This window comes from Melanaphis sacchari, unplaced genomic scaffold (genome assembly GCF_002803265.2).
Source record: "Melanaphis sacchari strain LSU unplaced genomic scaffold, SCAv2.0 Contig10_pilon_pilon, whole genome shotgun sequence".
In the NCBI taxonomy this organism is placed as follows: domain Eukaryota; kingdom Metazoa; phylum Arthropoda; class Insecta; order Hemiptera; family Aphididae; genus Melanaphis; species Melanaphis sacchari.
Window position 1 is genome coordinate 1130830 of NW_020270420.1, and position 18180 is coordinate 1149009.

At 25.9% G+C, this 18180-nt stretch overlaps 2 protein-coding genes across 6 annotated transcripts; both read left to right on the forward strand.

Annotated features, from left to right (window-relative positions):
- Nucleotides 1-958: 958 nt before the first annotated feature.
- On the forward strand, nucleotides 959-2742 carry LOC112603715 (spermidine synthase-like). The gene is made up of 5 exons (XM_025352428.1): nucleotides 959-1281; nucleotides 1410-1567; nucleotides 1643-2010; nucleotides 2094-2329; nucleotides 2408-2742. Exons 2-5 carry the CDS (start codon nucleotides 1440-1442, stop codon nucleotides 2552-2554), a joined length of 879 nt encoding a protein of 292 aa, XP_025208213.1. The 5' UTR covers nucleotides 959-1281; nucleotides 1410-1439; the 3' UTR covers nucleotides 2555-2742.
- Nucleotides 2743-5201: 2459 nt separating this feature from the next.
- LOC112603713 (DNA mismatch repair protein Mlh1) lies at nucleotides 5202-11556 on the forward strand. 5 transcript variants are annotated; one of them, XM_025352422.1, is made up of 15 exons: nucleotides 5202-5385; nucleotides 5477-5557; nucleotides 5629-5773; nucleotides 6427-6490; nucleotides 6548-6747; nucleotides 8160-8316; nucleotides 8563-8702; nucleotides 8784-8917; nucleotides 9000-9226; nucleotides 9311-9537; nucleotides 9626-9799; nucleotides 10453-10516; nucleotides 10816-11017; nucleotides 11082-11251; nucleotides 11308-11466. In XM_025352422.1, exons 3-15 carry the CDS (start codon nucleotides 5658-5660, stop codon nucleotides 11464-11466), a joined length of 2034 nt encoding a protein of 677 aa, XP_025208207.1. In that variant the 5' UTR covers nucleotides 5202-5385; nucleotides 5477-5557; nucleotides 5629-5657. The 5 variants fall into 5 exon arrangements, with proteins under 5 accessions (XP_025208207.1, XP_025208208.1, XP_025208206.1 ...); XM_025352423.1 differs by lacking the exon at nucleotides 5477-5557; XM_025352421.1 differs by lacking the exon at nucleotides 5202-5385 and having other exon boundaries at nucleotides 5412-5557.
- The last annotated feature ends 6624 nt before the right edge of the window (nucleotides 11557-18180 follow it).

Below are 18180 nucleotides of genomic sequence, written 5' to 3' on the forward strand. Positions count from 1 at the left end.
TTTATCGATATACACTAAGGATTCCTTAGTGAATAAATTTAAATGACACTTCTTTTACAAAATTTAACCGCGTCAATTCTCCACTAGTAAAAGAAAGCACCTTTTCTTTTAAAAAATAACACTACAAAACACTATACTTATTTTATTTTATATTTTATTAGATGGACACTTCTAGCGTTGACACGTGCCGGTATACTGGCAAGTTACAATACCTATGTTATCCGGCGACAATAACTGTTCGGTTACGTTGTAATATACGTCTTATTTAGATAAGATATTATATTATTATTTAATAATATAATAATAATATATATATATATATATTACCGCGGACCTAATTCGAGTATTTTAAAATAATACCGCGGACCCAACTCATGTTTTTTTTAAGGGATCAAATATTTCGGGACCCAACTCGCATTTCCCCTCTATAATCTATAGTACTTAAGTTTACCACTCGTGACTCTCGCTACACGATATTACGATATACCACCTTCGATATTTCTCATTGACTACTAATGTTATTTTTATATTTTTTCATTCAATCATTTTTCGTAGTATTTACTATACTAACGATTCTCTACATAGGGCTTGCCAAAAATTTTTTTATGTCGCCAATACATAACAATAATAATAAACTTACATCATAATTAAACATTCGCTAAAAATCTTATTGATTTATACTTTATAGAGGTTCACGGCCTCAAAAAGGTTGTGAACCGTTATAAGATGATGGTATCTAACAATTTAACAACATTGAACATTCTAGCATTGCACAGCGCCGTGAATTGTGATCATGAACTATTTTTTTTTTTTAAGAGATATCTTAGTTTATGATTGTGACAGTATAAATTATGATAACATTAATAACAATTAATGCTATGAAACCGTTATCAGTACGATAAACAATTTAAAAAAAAACACATGTTAAATGAACAATAATAAATTGAACTTCGTGATTCGTGAATGTTTTAAAAATTAAATACCACTCAATACTAATTAATACTAATTAATAATATACAATACTTAATTGTTAGGCTTAAGTGCTCAACAATAATAGATGTTCATTAAGTTTACAATTTATAATGTTTATTTAATGTATTTGCATTTGACTCATTGACTCACGATATTTAGATTCATTCGCTATCCGTGTTTCATTTGCCAATGACGACCACAGATCAGAAAATACGGTTGAAGAAATTTTAGTATTAATTCTCGTTTTGTAATTGAATTTATGGTTAACGTGATTAAAATATAAATAATACAAATAAATTGACAAAAAAAGTAAATATAAATTAACTATTTTAATTGTTTTACCAATTTTAAAATATTTTCACTAATTATCTGTACATTTAAAAAGAAAAAATGTTTTCTTATTAAATGTTTAACGTTTAATAAAAATGTTGTGTTAGATTTATAATCAAGATATTTAGCTAAACACAATGGATCACTTACAACAAGGTTGGTTCACTGAGTCCGATACATGGCCAGGTGCTGGACTTTCATTACAAATAGAAAAAGTGCTTCATAAAGAAAAATCCCCATATCAAGATATCATGGTGTTACAAACGTAAGTGTCTGCATAGTTATATAGCAGATTTTTCAAAACTATTGATAATCATATCTACCTCATTTTTTTTAACAGAAAATCATTTGGAAAAGCTTTAATTTTGGATAATATAATTCAATGCACAGAATTTGATGAATTCACATACCAAGAGATGATAAGTTTCTTACCACTTTGTAGCCATCCTAATCCAGAAAAAGTTTTAGTAGTGGGTGGTGGTGATGGGGGTGTTGCACGTGAAGCTGTTAAACATCCAAAAGTTCTTAGCATTGATGTTGTTGAAATTGATGAACGAGTAGTGAAACTTTCAGAACAATATTTACCGTTTATGGCTTGTGGTTTTAAACATGATAAGGTGACACTGCATATTGAAGATGGGTTTGAGTTTATGAAAAACAATGTCCAACAATTTGATGTCATCATTACAGATTCTTCAGATCCAGTTGGTAAGTACTTTTAATTTTTAAAGAGTAAAAATGTTATTTTAATATGTTATGTGATGGGAAAATTTAAATATATTTTTTTTAAGGTCCAAATGAGTCATTATTTCAGAAAACTTATATTGAATCATTGAAAAGTTCTTTAAAACCTGGTGGTATCATATGTTCCCAAGTTGGATCAATTTGGATTAAAGAAGATCAGGATACAATGACCAGGTTGGCTAAAGATTGTTCAACAAACTTTAAAAAGGTCACTCTAGCCACTATATCTATCCCATCTTACCCAACTGGAAACATTAGTTTCATTTTAGCTACAGACAATGAGGTATAAATAATTACCCATAAAATTTGGTTTATTGTTATTTATTAATTGAATAATTGTGTATTTCTCATGTTATTTCAGCTAGTAAATTTCAAAATACCAGCATATAGTTTCACACTAGAAGAACTTAATAAATACAAACTAAAGCATTACTCACCAGATATACATTCTGCTTCATTTAGTATTCCTAGATTTGCTCGGATGGCTATTCCAGATCTTAATTGTTAATATTGTTTTAATCTTTTAATATTACTACATTTATGGGCTTAATTTTGTCAAATGGCACTTTATTGTTATGCTCGCAATTAAATTACTTATTTAAAATAATTAAATATTTATTACACAACAAATAGTATTAAATTATAGATTTTAGTATTTTTAATTGCATTGTTGTTCTATTTTGTATTCTAACCAAAAAATGTGATCAATCTTAACTATGTATTATTAAATTAATTGATTCTCATAGGTTAGTGTTAATAATATTGAATTACAAAATAGATCATAATAAAAATAAAAAATTGATATTTTAAATATGTGTTGTAAATATTATAACTTATAATAGATAACTGATAGTTTAAAATTTAAATATTTCATTATTTTGTTTGTATATTCAGTTACACAACATGTACTTGCTTGTTATCACTCTGTCACCAAGCTTTATACAATCTTTTACACAGCGTTAGTAACCTGATAATCTTTAATAGAAAAATTATGTATTCATGATCAATATTTCTCTACATTTTAATAACTTACATGCAACAGTCTTACCAGGATAATGTTAATTGATCTATTAATTGAAAAAGAATAAATATTCTTTATTATATTTTATTATGTAATAATCATGTTTATTTTTAATCTTTTGCTTTAATATTCTATTAATATAGTTTCAAGTGTGAACATTATGAACCTATTTTAAAACATTATTAACTTATTTAAAAAAAATGTTAAAAATTAATTTTAATGAAAGATTTGTAGTGGCCTTCAAGTTATACTACAAAAAAATATTGATTAAATAAATAATATGTGTGACAATTGTTGACAAAGATCAAAAAATGATAACTTTAGAAAATAGTGTTATAGTTTTTATTTATGTGTTAGTGTGTTACTGTCTTATGATGATATATTAACAATCAACTGTGCTATTCTTAAAAAATAAAAATATATAAAAATAAATAATATAATATCATAATCTTGTATCTATTACTATTCTATGGTATTTTACAAAAGATTTCTTATTGGCCTGCAGGCGCTATGTTGCCACCAACTAAAATGTCAATTATAACTGGTTGGCGGTTGGTAGTGGTCATGGTTTTGACTAGTAAAGTGGGTAATAACTAATAACTAATAAGTTATTAGAGCCCGGATTTATATGCTCTAAAAACCTCAGAAATATGTACTATAAAATATGCATTTATGCTCTTTTTAATAGAAATATATATCCTATAGAATGGGTTATAAATATGTTATTTTAATTAAAATAAGCAAAATATTACATAATATTATGCATTTAAAACCCATAAATATGTTACAAAAATCGTAAAATACAGATATGCGTAGTACATGTCAAAATATGCAAAATAAAACTATATTTTAGATTTATTTAACTTAAAAATAAATAACCGCCAATCTTTGAAATTATTCTTAAATGTTTTTAAGATTATTTTCTATGCATAATTTAAGCTATTAATAAATATTTGAAATTTTCTATTTTTTAGTGATTTTTATAAATATTGTCAAACAACTAGTTGTTGTGTAAAACTGTAAAACTACTTTGAAATTTAATACGAGTAGGTTTATCATAAAATACTCATATATCAACAAGCAAGTATTAAAAATGTTTAGACATTTAGTTATAATATTTTTTCATAATTGATTAAATTTCAAAATTTCAAAATTTTTTATTATTTTGTAGTTAGAAATTCATAAAAAAATGTCTTTATATACTTAAGGTTTTAAAATATAATAAAAGAATCTTTATAGGTTTTCGAATTAATATTTAAAAAAACATTTTTACAGACGAGTCATATTTTTTATAAGCACATCTGCACTTGTAAAGTTGTAAAATAGTTATATGTATTACGACTGTAACGTAAATTGATACATACCTATTTGACTACTGACTAGTATAAGTTATAAGCGGGGATCGGGACTTAAAGCAAATTCTTATTTTTATGGATTGACTTCAAATGTAGCCCAGTGGTAAGGAAGTATATGTTATGTTACAATACGCTCAATTATGAAATTTTGAAGTGCTTTTTTTTGCTGTTTTCAACGATTTTTTTAAAAGATGCTTTTTTGACCAGTTTTTTTACTTTTCAGGGTTTTTCCTGCAATGTTGTTAATAATAGAATAAACAATAAGGCAATATGTCTCAAAAGTGAAATTTGATTTTTTTTATACAAAGATTTATTTATTTTTTAGCTAGAAATTTTTCCTAATTATTTTGTTTCGATATTTTTTAATGATCTTTAATTATATTATTTTTTGCACAGTTACAAATTATGTCTAGCACCTACTTTATCGTGTAAAAAGAAAGTTTTTTTTTTTTTTTTTGATTAAATATTTTTGCTCAAATTTAAGTTTTTATATATCTACCTAGTTATTTGAGTGCTTAAATGATGTTTTAAGTTTTTAAGCGCTAATATTAATGATTTTAAGTGCTATATGTCCCGAGCCCTGGTTATAAGTTATAAGTAACGTACATATTATCATTGATTATAAATTAGGTAGATACTATAATACTAATATCAATAGGTACCTAATCAATGAATAATGATATACAAATTTAATGTCGTGTTAATTAATTTAACATTTTAATAGTGAACATCATAAATTTGATTTCATTGATTCTTGCATTTATACCTTATTAGTTATTAGTGTTATTACCTTTTGGCTTTCACCATTATATTCTAGTCGCATTCAGTATTTCAGTGTTATGATAACTGATGAGAGTTGTGATTACTGCACTGCACCAGTTATCGACGTTATCGTTACAGGACACGGACAGATATTATGGCACTATCTAATATCGTCTATTGGTCGTTGGATAGATAAATTCGGTATTTTGAATTTTCTAAATTTTCTTGATACTTGTCAGTTGTCCATGGCTTTTTTGAGATAATGATTTTTTTTTTTTTAATATAATAAAAGCCACATGAAAATTCAAATTATCAAATGAAGAAAATTACAATTTTTTACTGTAATATCATTGGCTGTCGGATATAAATACCTGTATTTATTATATATTACTGATATTAGCCTTGTAGTATGTTCATCATTATATATTAATATATTGTTCATAGGTCTGTAATTAGTTACAGTACCACATACGATGGATCAACAGGTACCAATTGTCAGAAAATTAGCAGAAGACGTAGTAAACAGAATTGCTGCCGGTGAAGTAATTCAAAGACCAGCTAATGCTTTAAAAGAACTTTTAGAAAACAGGTACCTACAGTCTTGCACTATCTATTTATTATGGAATATTTTCTTGGATTTAATTTTTTTACGCACTTTTATATTATTGTAAATGTGTTGTAACTTGTAAGTATGAACAATTAACTGAATATGAATGTGTCAATAATGTACATCTGTCATTTAGAAGTTATAACTGTTTTTTATATGATTAAAATATTATTTTTTTATTCACTAAAATTTGTATTAGACAGTAGACTATATCAGATCATAACCAGGGTCGTCATTTGGGACGAGGATCAGGGTGTGCAGTTGCACCTTTTACTTTTAAAATAGTACTAATTGGCCTGCACCCTGCTGAGATAATGCTCAAAATGAAATCTTCTTAAATTGTATTTAAATTTTAAATTTTTACATTGACATTTATCAATATTAGTATACTGTCAATTATAATTGTTAATTATTTATTATATTTTAGTTTTTAAATTGATTTTTTTTATTTATATTGATGCAATGATTTGGTTCATGTGATGTATAGAAATAATTGAAAGCAGGATAATGTACATATACATATATCTATTTTTATATGGTCTGGTGAAATTTCAAAATGGCCTGTTTGAAATCTCACACACCCCAAAAAAATCTGAAATGACGTCCCTGATCATAACTTGTACTTACGTTTTCAGTCTGGATGCTAAATCTACAAACATTCAAGTTACATTGAAAAATGGAGGTTTAAAATTACTTCAAGTAAATATTATTATTACTATAATTTTGCTTAATTAATAACTTATTCTGTTTTTTTAGATACAAGACAATGGCACTGGTATTCGCACTGAGGATTTGGGTATTGTATGTGAACGGTTTACTACCAGTAAATTACAGCAATTTGAAGATTTGACTAAAATATCTACTTATGGATTTAGAGGTGAAGCACTTGCTAGCATAAGTCACGTTGCTCATTTGACAATCACTACAAAAACCAATGGAGCTCTTTGTGCTTACAAGTAATAATCATAAACAATTATAAACTTTTATTTTTAGTGTTCAACCTTAAAGTTGGTGTTACAGTTTTCTGTAGTTTATCCACTCATTTCTATCACCAACTAGTCTTTTTAATTCCTTGTATATTGTTAGTCATGCATCGGATATCATCTTTTTAATGTAAGATGTTCTTGGTTACCCTCTATCTTTTTTGCAATTTATTTTCCCTTAAATTATAATATATAAAAGCTCTTTTCTATGCTTTAGTATATGACCAGTCATATCTTCTTTCTCTGATGGTGTTAAGTAACTTCCTTTTCTATTTATTTTGTATAGTATACTTTTTTCATTTGTTCATCTTTCTGTCCAGCTCATCAAAGCATTCTTCTTCAGTACCACTTTTCAAAACTATTGAGGAGTTTTAGTTCTGTTTTGTTCAGTACCTAGAATTCACAACCGAATAGTGTGACACTCCACATATATCATTTTTAATTTTGTTAATTCTAGAAATGATATCAGTTCTCCTCCTACTATCAAACTAATGTTGTCTCTGATGTGTTTCTTTAATTTTGTTGAGAGATTGTTCTACTTAAATATTGAATAATATTTGTAATAGTGGGCATCTTTGTTTTACAACTTTTATAATTTTGACTTTTGAAGACTCGTGTGACACTTGTATTATGGCTGATTATTCTTTATGTTTGTTATTTATTATCTGCCTATTTCCATAATCAACACCTAATTTGTTTAGTGTTTTAAAAAGGTCCTTACAGGGACCTGTGTCTAATGATTTTTCTTAGTCAATAAATGCAATGAATGTATCTTTATTAAATTTTATCTGCCTTTCAATTTATATTCTTAAGCTCAGGATTGCCTCTCTAGTCCCCTTGTTTCTTCTAATCCAAATTGATCATTACTTAACTGCCTTTTAATCTTATGTTCTATCTATTTATTTATTATTTTATGTGTATTGTAGCTGGGTGTACCATCATCTTATGTTTTGCCAAGAATTTTGTTTGATAATGATCTGAGAAGCTTTGTTTCTTCTACTTCTGAGATAACTGATATTTCCAAATATATTTGATCAAGTATTTTTCTTCTCTTCATAACTTTGATTCGAACCATTTACTATGAATTTTAATGTGATGGTATCCTTCTCCTTCTACATTGCAGTTGACGAGCCAGACGAGCCAGTATTTGAAATATACCCAAACTGGCTTCATCAAATCCTTCCATTGTCGTTAATCCTGCTATAAAACTTGTTAATGATCAGAAATAGCAGTTACTACGGCCTTTTACTACCTTCCTATAATTGTCTTTTACGATAAGTAGGAGTTACTGTAGGTCTATTCTAGTAATTTATCTCACAGGAGAAATTATTTATTAAAATGGTTTTATTTTTTAGTATAAAAATAAAATATTAATATTTTTATAGAGGATTGTATAAGGATGGAAAATTAAAAGCTCCACCTAAACCTTGTGCTGGTAATGTTGGAACAATAATTACTGTTGAAGATTTGTTCCACAATATTGCTACAAGAAAAAAGTCAATGAAAAGTTTTAATGAAGAACATTTGAAAGTTGTTGAAGTAGTAAGTAAGAAATCTTATTAGTACAATAATTTTAATTTTATTTTGTCCATTTACTATTTATTTGTATTCTATTTTATTTTATTCCATGAGCATATTATGTTTTAAATTAATTTTAAAAAATATCATTCTTAGTTACTATTTTATATATTATTAAATAATAATAATAATTAAAAACTATTAAGCATTATTATACTTCTACAATTTTTAAATACAGATATTATAATTTCTCAAGTATAATATTTATAGGTGAGCCGATATGCTATACACAATCCTTTAGTTGGATTTACAGTAAAAAAACAAGGTGAATTATTGACTGAAGTAAAAACAAACCAAGATTCTACTCATATTGATAACATTCAAGCTATTTACGGCTCAACAATATCCAGGTAATAATATATGATTTCTTTAGATAATAAGTTTCATAGTCGTATAAAAGACTTGGTATTATATTATTATTATTTTTTCAGAGCTTTGTTAGAAATAAATGATTATTGTAATATTCTTAAAGTTAAAATTAAAGGATATGTATCAAATCCAAATTTTTCAGCTAAGAAACAGATTTTTATATTATTTATTAATGATCGTTTAGTTGATTCCCAAGGTAAATCTAATAGTATATTATAAATTATAATATATTATTTTATTTTATTCTTTAATTCTTTATATTTTTCTTTTGTTATAAGGATTGAGAAAAGCTGTAGAACAAGTATACAGTATTTACTTAGCTAAGGGATCGCATCCATTTATATACTTGAGCTTAAATTTGGATCCAATGAACGTTGATGTCAATGTACATCCAACAAAACACGAAGTTCACTTTTTACATGAGGATAAAATTATTGATAAAGTTGTTGATACAATTCAAGATAAACTTTCTGGTTCTAATACATCAAGAACATTCTATACTCAAGTAAATGCTTATTATTTTCTTTTATATATCTCTATAATTTTCTATGTAAACAGAACAAATATTTATTTTTTATTTATTTTTTAGACAAGATTGCCAATGTCTTCTGATACACTGATAGACAAATCTAAGGAAAAATTAGAAATTGAAGAAAGTCAAAAATTAAGTATTACAAATTCCACAAATGTTTCACAAAATAAAATGGTAAGAACGGATTGTTCTGAACAGAAAATTGATAAATTCTTAAACGCAAGTAACAATAGTAATAGCATGTTAATGTTACCCAAATCAAAGATCAATGATGTTATTACTCGGTGAGAACTAGGATTTTATTTAATAATTTTTAATATACTAAGTAATTTTTGATGTTTCTAATAAAAATAATTATTATTAATGAATTAGACGGGAAATAAAGCTTACCAGTGTATTATCTTTACGAAAAGAAATTGAAAATTGCTGTAGTGAAACCTTACAAACAATTTTTCAGAATCACAAGTATGTTGGTGCAGCTTCACCTACCTGGTCATTATTTCAACATGATACAAACCTATACATTTGTAATTCTAATAATGTATTGTAAGTTTAAATTTTAAAATTAAGTTATTATTAATGATATTATATCATGTATAATACTAGTCTGTTATTATTATACCATGGTGCATAATGATTTTATTGCCTCGCTACAATATTGTTATATATTATATTGTTTATACAATATATTTATTTTTAATTAATTATTAAAAATAACAATAAAACGACAATAATTAATATTAAAAATATTGTGTTATTAATTTAAGACTATGGTAAATAAATTAATATTGTATTAAAACAAAAGCCAAAAATATGTAATTCTCTATAAAATGTATTCAAAACGATCCTTTCAATAAACTTTAGCCACCATATCAATTTTGCTAAATAGGAATCAAGGAAATGATGAACAGTACAATATAATTTGTTTCCTTCATTGAATCATTCCATATTTTTTCCACATTTTGAGATTGTATTCTAGAAATAGGGTTCTCAAAATTTTGCATTTATACTTTTGGTTAACTTAACAATGATGATAACATATTAATACTTAATTCTATTCTGTGATGATAACCTATTTCTTGAATATTATTGTACAATGTCCAGCAGTTGGAAAATATTATTTGTCAGCTATGACAGGTTGATAATAGACCAATACCATGTATATTAATGTTAATACTTACTTTACTTTTGATTTTCAGGCAAGAAATGTTTTATCAAATTATGATGTACGAATTTGGAAATTTTGGTGTCATAAAATTTTCAGTAAGTTGTAGTTTTAGTTTAATATACCATAGTTTTCAGCAAATGTGTCCCTTGACAGTGGCGCAACTAATGTCGCTATTTCAGAAAACAGTGGTTCTTCAAATTGGTACTTAAGTTACAGCATTTAATTAATTATATAATATACAAATAAGTAATTAATTTAAATTTGCTGTGCTTTGTTCGTTTCTATTTAGAAAACCCTGCGTAAAAACATCCACCATTTGTGGTAACGTCAAGGGGCACTTTTGCTGAAAATTACTATAGTAAATATCTATATATACTATGTCTTTACTCCACAGAATGCATTATCTATTTATGAGTTGATAATGATTGCATTAGAACTATCAGAATCTGGATATCAAGGAAGTGAGGATAAGCCAAAAGAAGAATTAGCTCACGATGCTACTGAGATATTGGTATCTAGAGCTTTAATGTTAAATGACTATTTTTCTATTGAAATTGATACTGACGCAAATATTTTGTCAATACCTTTATTGTTAGGTTTGTATTGTGGTTATGTTGAATTTTGTTAATTGGAAATAACAGAAGTATTTATCATTTTTAGAGGAATTTCTTCCAGATTTAGATGGATTACCATTATATTTATTACGTTTAGCTAGTGAAGTTGATTGGTCTAATGAAAAGCAATGTTTTCTTAGTTTTTGTCGTGAAACAGCTAGATTTTATGTATTGCATCCATGGAAACAACAATGTGGTGACAATGATGATATATCAGTAAGGAATAATATTATGAAGAAAAACTTATTTTTAAATTTTAAATATTTTATTAGGATGCTGCACCAGATAGAAATTGGGCATGGAGTTTAGAACATGTCCTATATCCATCTTTACGAAAATCATTTCAGCCACCAAAACATTTTTTAGAAGATGGCACACTATTGCAAATAGCTAGTTTACCTGATATGTACAAAGTATTTGAGCGATGTTAATACGACACGCAGTTTATCAGTATAAGTTAATTATTTTTTTTTTTACTTAAATATATTATGTTGTTAATGTTAGTTTTTGTAAAAATATTATTTATTTATTGTTCAGTTGAACCATTTCTGATTTTTCTAAATAATGAACAGAAATTCTACAACTTTTTATTATTGAAAATTAAAGAAAAAATGTCATTATAAAGTCTCATACATTTTTTATGATGAATTGAAGTTTTTAAACATTTTGATGGTATTGGATAGTCAAATATATAATAAAAATGATCCTTTAATGATTTTTTTTATTTTGTTATTATTTAAAAACCATAAACTGTAGATTCTTGAAGTATTTCAAGTAACAAAATATTAAAATTAATTTCAAGCTTTTATATCATGAAAATATTCAAATTGTTCTACTGCATATTTTTATTGACTTAAAAGTAAATAACAGGTACCTATGTACACTTGTACACTATTTTTTTCTTATAAATAATATTATATGGAATAATATAATTATTATTATTTCATAAATGCAATTCGTTTTAGGCATAAATTAATTTAACCTACTGAATTACTAATAGAAAAATCAATTTATTTTAAATTCTATTGTCTTCAGTAGGTATATGGTATGTACAGTTGATGCATAATCTTACTTTCAACTTTTCAAGCCAAATGGTTGTTCATAATACAATATATAATGTTATAGTGGGAACAGCGATCTAGGTTAAATTTATCTATGTTGATATATGTAAATTTTGATTAATTTGTCGTTAAAGTTGCCTGCATTAAACTCCTTAAAAAACGCGTGACCTTCAATTACAATAAATTGTGATAAGTGTTTGCTAAATCCAAATAAAACCTTGGTAAAATAGTCGCTTAAGTTATCAGTTTTTTTTTTATGTGCTCATATCACGTAGTAAGTGCCAAAATATTGTCTATATAGCTGAGGTCACCATAACCGAGGTCTATGTCCTAGTATTTATTAAAAAAAATACTCATCTTACAAGGCATATAGTGTACAATATAGGTATACTATGGTTAAGTAGTTAATTATAGTTATTATATGCAGTTGGTGGAGACGGTTATCGTTTTCTTTTTAGCATTATACGAACTACGAATTGTTTTTTAAATACTCATTGCATTAAAATTATAGGAATGTTTTAACGATTACCGCAATGTGATTTATTAAATAATTATCAAAACATTTAGTATTTAGCCGAGTTAAATTTTTTGAAATTTTATTTTCTCATTAGAAAATTGATTATAGGTATACAAAAAAGATCTTAATACTAATAGAATTTTACAGTGGTTTTTTTTCAAATTAATACAGCTAGTAAACTGTTTATTTAAATTTGGTTTACGTTTGTTTTATTTCTCATGTACCTAGTTAAATAATTTTTAAACAAATATTTTATAAAATAAAAGTTAGTCATTAATTATTATTTTAATTTTAACAGAAATTAATAACTAATAAACAAAAATGAAATATGACTTAGTATAGGTAAGATAAACATAATAATAATAAAAATAACTAATAATTATTACTCATTAGATATGAATTACGATTGAGCGAAAAATATATCGTGTATGAAACCAGTGTATAGATATAGGTAGGTACAATTAAAAATAATATTCAGTGTTCACAATTAATGAAATAATAATTGTGATAATTGGTATTTGCAAATCGTAATTAGAATAACTTGTAATGATGCGTAATATCAAGACTTTAATTGTAATACATAACATACTATTGTTGTTATGTCAAATTTAAATAAATATTAAATCGTTAAATATGACTCTTTAATTTGTAATTGATATTATGAAACAGGTGTGCGTGTGCCTAAAATAATGTAATTTAATTATTTAATAATTCATTACAACTTATTGACGTGACACACGAATCAAACAGCATACTAAATGGCATAGTGTAATGGTCCTAGTAGATTAGGATTCAATTGGTAAACAATAAATAAAGCAACTTTACAAAACGAGACTGTACGAGAATATAATCAAGATTGTAAAATAATTAATTCGTTCACTCACATTAGAATCAGAAAAACTTTGTAACTCGCTTTGGGGAATTTCGATTATAATTTTCTTACTTAAGATATAGTTGATATAAGTAGGTACGTCTATTTTTCAAAGGAATTAATGATTTTACTGTATAAGTCAGCGTATTTTATCAATTAGAAAACGAACAAATTTCGTATTTAATTATTATGTCATAAATTACCAAATGTACTTGTTTGTACAGATTATTTTAAAATAAAGGAAAAAAAAAAATTATGTCATAATAATACGTATGATAGTGTAGTTATTTAATTATTATACCTATCTGTGGAAAGAGGTTTTGGTATTATATACGGGATGCTGATCTGCCGAGTTAGTTAATAATATATGCTAGTAAAAGAAAAGTTTTTGACTTTTTGTCATTCCGATGTTCAAATACATTTTGTTAAATTGTCTAAACTCAAAACTATTAAAAACATTTTATTAAATGTACTTACTTACAAAGTACGAAGTGACCTACAACTGTACTGAAATATAAAATCGATTTTGATCTGTTTTACATTTATTTTTTCTTATGAACTTTATTATTATAGACCTAGATATAATATTGAGTAAAATCAATGAAAAAAATATGATGTGTTAAAATAATAGGTATTATTAAATTATTTAAGGAGAACAAAATACACGCACACGCGTGTATAGGTACCATCAAACATCAAATATACATGCACAATAGAGAACCAGACGAATCGTACATATATAATTCTAGTATCCGACATCACGTGCTGCAGTTTATATGATTTTTAAATTGTATAATAGACTATCGAAAGAAAAGAGACCTTGTGTTGTTCGAGTCCAGTTTCCCTATCTGGCAATAAGACGACATTTCCATAGGAGCGTCATGCCATTTACATACATTATTTGATATTTATTACTTGTTATTATTATCATATATATATATATATATATATACATATACATGATAATATATTTTATGTACAATATATACTTATATTGTTGTTTGTTTATTTATGTATGGTATACTGTCATAATCATATAATCAGATTATAATAGTCATTTAGGTATATAATTATATGTATACCTATAGGCTATATTATGATGTAGGCACCGAACTACCGGATACCGATGTGTGTATAATGTTATATCTATTAATTTATATTACACAACAAACATTTTGTATTATTGATTAAATTCTTAAGTACATCAAAGTTATTAAAATGGTAATTTTGTTTTGAATAATTACGTAACTTAAGCTTTGTGCATGCGTAAAAGCGTTGCACTAGCGCATATTAAATTGTTCATATATAAAAAGACAAATCTATTGAGAATGAACTTCGGCTATTTTACATAAAAAATATATTTCTATTAAACGAATATTGATTATTTGAAACTATGTAAACCTCAATTTTACATTTGCGGTTTGCAAAGAAAAATAATTTACGAAATTCAAACCTAGTTTAGTTAGGTAAAACGTTAAGATTATATCGAAATTATTCCGAAATGAATTCTAATAACTAATAAGTAATAACATATTATGCGGCAGCGTGCATTGGTTACCACGATGTTCATTTTGAATTAGAAAAGTCAAAAAAGTCGAAAGACTGCATATCAAAACCAACAATTGAATAGTATAATATATTTTTATCCTAATCATATGGTACGTTTTGGCAATAGAATACAACATGTCAACATAACCAACGTGAAAACGTTTAATAGTTACCAGTTATACCACTTACCGATTGACTTAAACTCTAAATTAATTATTAGGTACCACGTTCGTCTATCGTGAGCATTACGTATTATCCTGTAGACTTCATATCTACACTCGCTGTACTCCCGTTTTAATTTTGTCGTTCCCACGCCAATTCCTCTAGTAATTTATTGTTCGAATCAATAATGTACACTTTGCGTATATTATTTATATAAATATATACCTAATACTTAATAGAATTATATCCAACTCGCCGCAGAGTGACGAAGTCATCCTGTGTGTGTATAATTTGTAATTGTTATTGTTGTGTCATTGATGATCAGTGACTGATTCTTTATTAATTATTCATTAGTCATTACTATGGCCCGGAAGTCGATGACTTTTGAAATTTGTTTTTAGAATTTCATAGATGATATTGTTTGTTAGCCTAAAATATGTTTTAATGACATATGAATAGCTAATTGTTATTTAGAATTTTTAGAATTTTGTAATTTATTTTTCATTAATTTAAGGAAAAATAATGAATATTGAGTATTATTTTTCTGTGATTATAGTACAAATTGACAAAAAAAATTACGACTTTATTATATTTAATATTAATAATATAACGTAGGATAACGAAGTGATAAAACACAAATGGTCAGATATTTCTGTTATCATTATCGTCGATAAGTATACCTCATGCTTTTAACTGCGATTCTAAATTTTGGATTCAAAGATATTATAAATCTAATTTGAAGAAAAAAAAAAATATTGACAAAAAGACCACAATATGAAAAACACAATCAACACCCAGTTATTAAGTTATATAGTTTGTGTTGTATGTCAGTGACTACTGACTATATATTATAGTGTACACTGTACTCTACAAAAGACAATTTAATATGTAGGTACATAATATTTATTAAATAATAATTATGATATTTTATAATGTATATTATCAGTTATATTGAAATATAAAATATAGAGATCACGTTTGCGGTCTTACAAACGCGTAGGTTCTTTATTTAGTCGTTTGATTTTAGCTATAGGTATTAATTATTATTAGGTCCCGGATTTGAATGCAAAATGGATTATTTTTGAGAAGTTCAAACAAATGTTTTTCAAGTACAAAATCATTTTTATGTACCATAGAATTCAAAACTTATTTTTTCTAAACAATTTTTTTTTAATTTCCAATTTTTGGCGTTTTATAAGCATTTTTATAATTAAAGGTAATTTTGTTAATTTTATTAGTAATTATTTATATATTATATGAATTTCTATACAAAATTTAATTGGTAATGCAAAATTTTATCACAAGAAATTTTCTTCTGACCATTTATTAATTTGTCGATCGTTCTATTTATGATTTTGATACGTCGATAACGACTTTATCTATCTACAATAAAATTAATAGCAGTAGTGTATTTGACACTCAAACAAACGTAGAAATCAACATAATCTTAAACATACATTTTGGTATTTTTAGAATGATTATTAAACCTCAAAGTGATGTTTTTCACTGATTAGCGCTTAAAATCATCGCTAACGCACGATAGCGTTTGTACGACTCGTAGCATTCGAAAAATGTTTTTTTTTTACATGAGCTATGTCATCTGGAAAGCATGCAGATTCGTTCACTGCAACATGGCTTGAAAACGTATGAATGATGAAATGATAAAATATGTTTAAAAATATTCACTAACTAGTGAAATATGTAAAAATATGTAATTATATCTAAATATGTAAAATAAAATTAATGTCATTTTAATAAGAATTATTTAAATAGTGAACATTTCTTATCAAATTTTAAATATCTTGTTCTAATAAAAATTTGCATTTACCTACATATAAATCTGTTCCCTAGTTATTTTTTATGAAAAAGAGTATTATTTTTTTATACTTCGTGGTGCACGTCCGATGTGAAATCCATAACATAATACAGTTTCCATAGTTGCAAGAATGATAAATCTAATAAAGTTAAATATCACGCGGAAATGAAAAAACAACTAATGCCACATTCTAATAAAAACCAGTACACTCATTCCCCTGCGAAACGACGTATATGTACATCAGTTATGTGAACTGGTAATACGTACAAGAGGTATAATAATATATAAATATACCGCAATATATAATGATATATATCAATATATCCACTTTTTTAACCAACTCGATTTCAATCAACTATTTTACTTTGTATGATCATTACATAACTCACGGCATCAGCTGTGCAGTGTAATAATAATAATTGTGTTTTTTCTACGAAAAGAATATTCCATAAAACGCCTACTAGATAGTAAAAAACTGTGGATACATTATTGATAATAATAATTTAACAAAGGTTTTAAAACGCTATTATTATTTTTTTTCTTAAAATTAAACATTTGAAATTAATTTTCTTGGAGTAGGTTATTTCAGTATGACCTATTCAAAAGTTGTTGGAAATCTAAATTATTGTAACTATTTTTTTTTCAAAAATTATTTACTAGGTAATGAAATAAATGATTGAATTGATTTCAAACTTTTATTTTTCTAACAAGCAGTTTGTCAATATCCTAACATCGGTTCTATAAAAATTCTGATTATGCATTAGGGAAGAGTGGGGTTAGTTAAAATCATGCAGGATAGATGTATAGTAGATTACACTAATTACTAGTGTTGGGCAACGATATAATTTTGTGTATCGATATCGTTCAGATTTTTCCGATATTTTATCGCGATATCGTTATTTGTACGATATCGATATCGTATCGAAAATATAATTTTATGTTTACCTAAACAATTAAAAAAAAAACTTTTAGTAATAATTTGATTATTAATCAGTAATCACTATACGATGTTAGAAATGTTCGAAAAATAACGGAAGGTTTACATCACACCGACGACACAAATTACACTGTGAATCAGTGCCGTAACTACACTTCGTGGCGCCCTTGGCGAATTTTATTTTAGTTTTATTTTTTAGGTATAATTTGTATATAATATAAAAATGTAATAAT

Coding starts and splice junctions, on each gene's coding strand:
- LOC112603715 (XM_025352428.1), top strand. CDS start 1,440: ATGGATCACTTACAACAAGGTTGGTTCACTGAGTCCGATACATGGCCA. Junction 1,568..1,642: donor GATATCATGGTGTTACAAAC/GTAAGTGTCTGC, acceptor TTTTTTTAACAG/AAAATCATTTGGAAAAGCTT. Junction 2,330..2,407: donor TTTTAGCTACAGACAATGAG/GTATAAATAATT, acceptor ATGTTATTTCAG/CTAGTAAATTTCAAAATACC.
- LOC112603713 (XM_025352422.1), top strand. CDS start 5,658: ATGGATCAACAGGTACCAATTGTCAGAAAATTAGCAGAAGACGTAGTA. Junction 8,703..8,783: donor TACGGCTCAACAATATCCAG/GTAATAATATAT, acceptor TTATTTTTTCAG/AGCTTTGTTAGAAATAAATG. Junction 10,517..10,815: donor TTGGTGTCATAAAATTTTCA/GTAAGTTGTAGT, acceptor TTTACTCCACAG/AATGCATTATCTATTTATGA.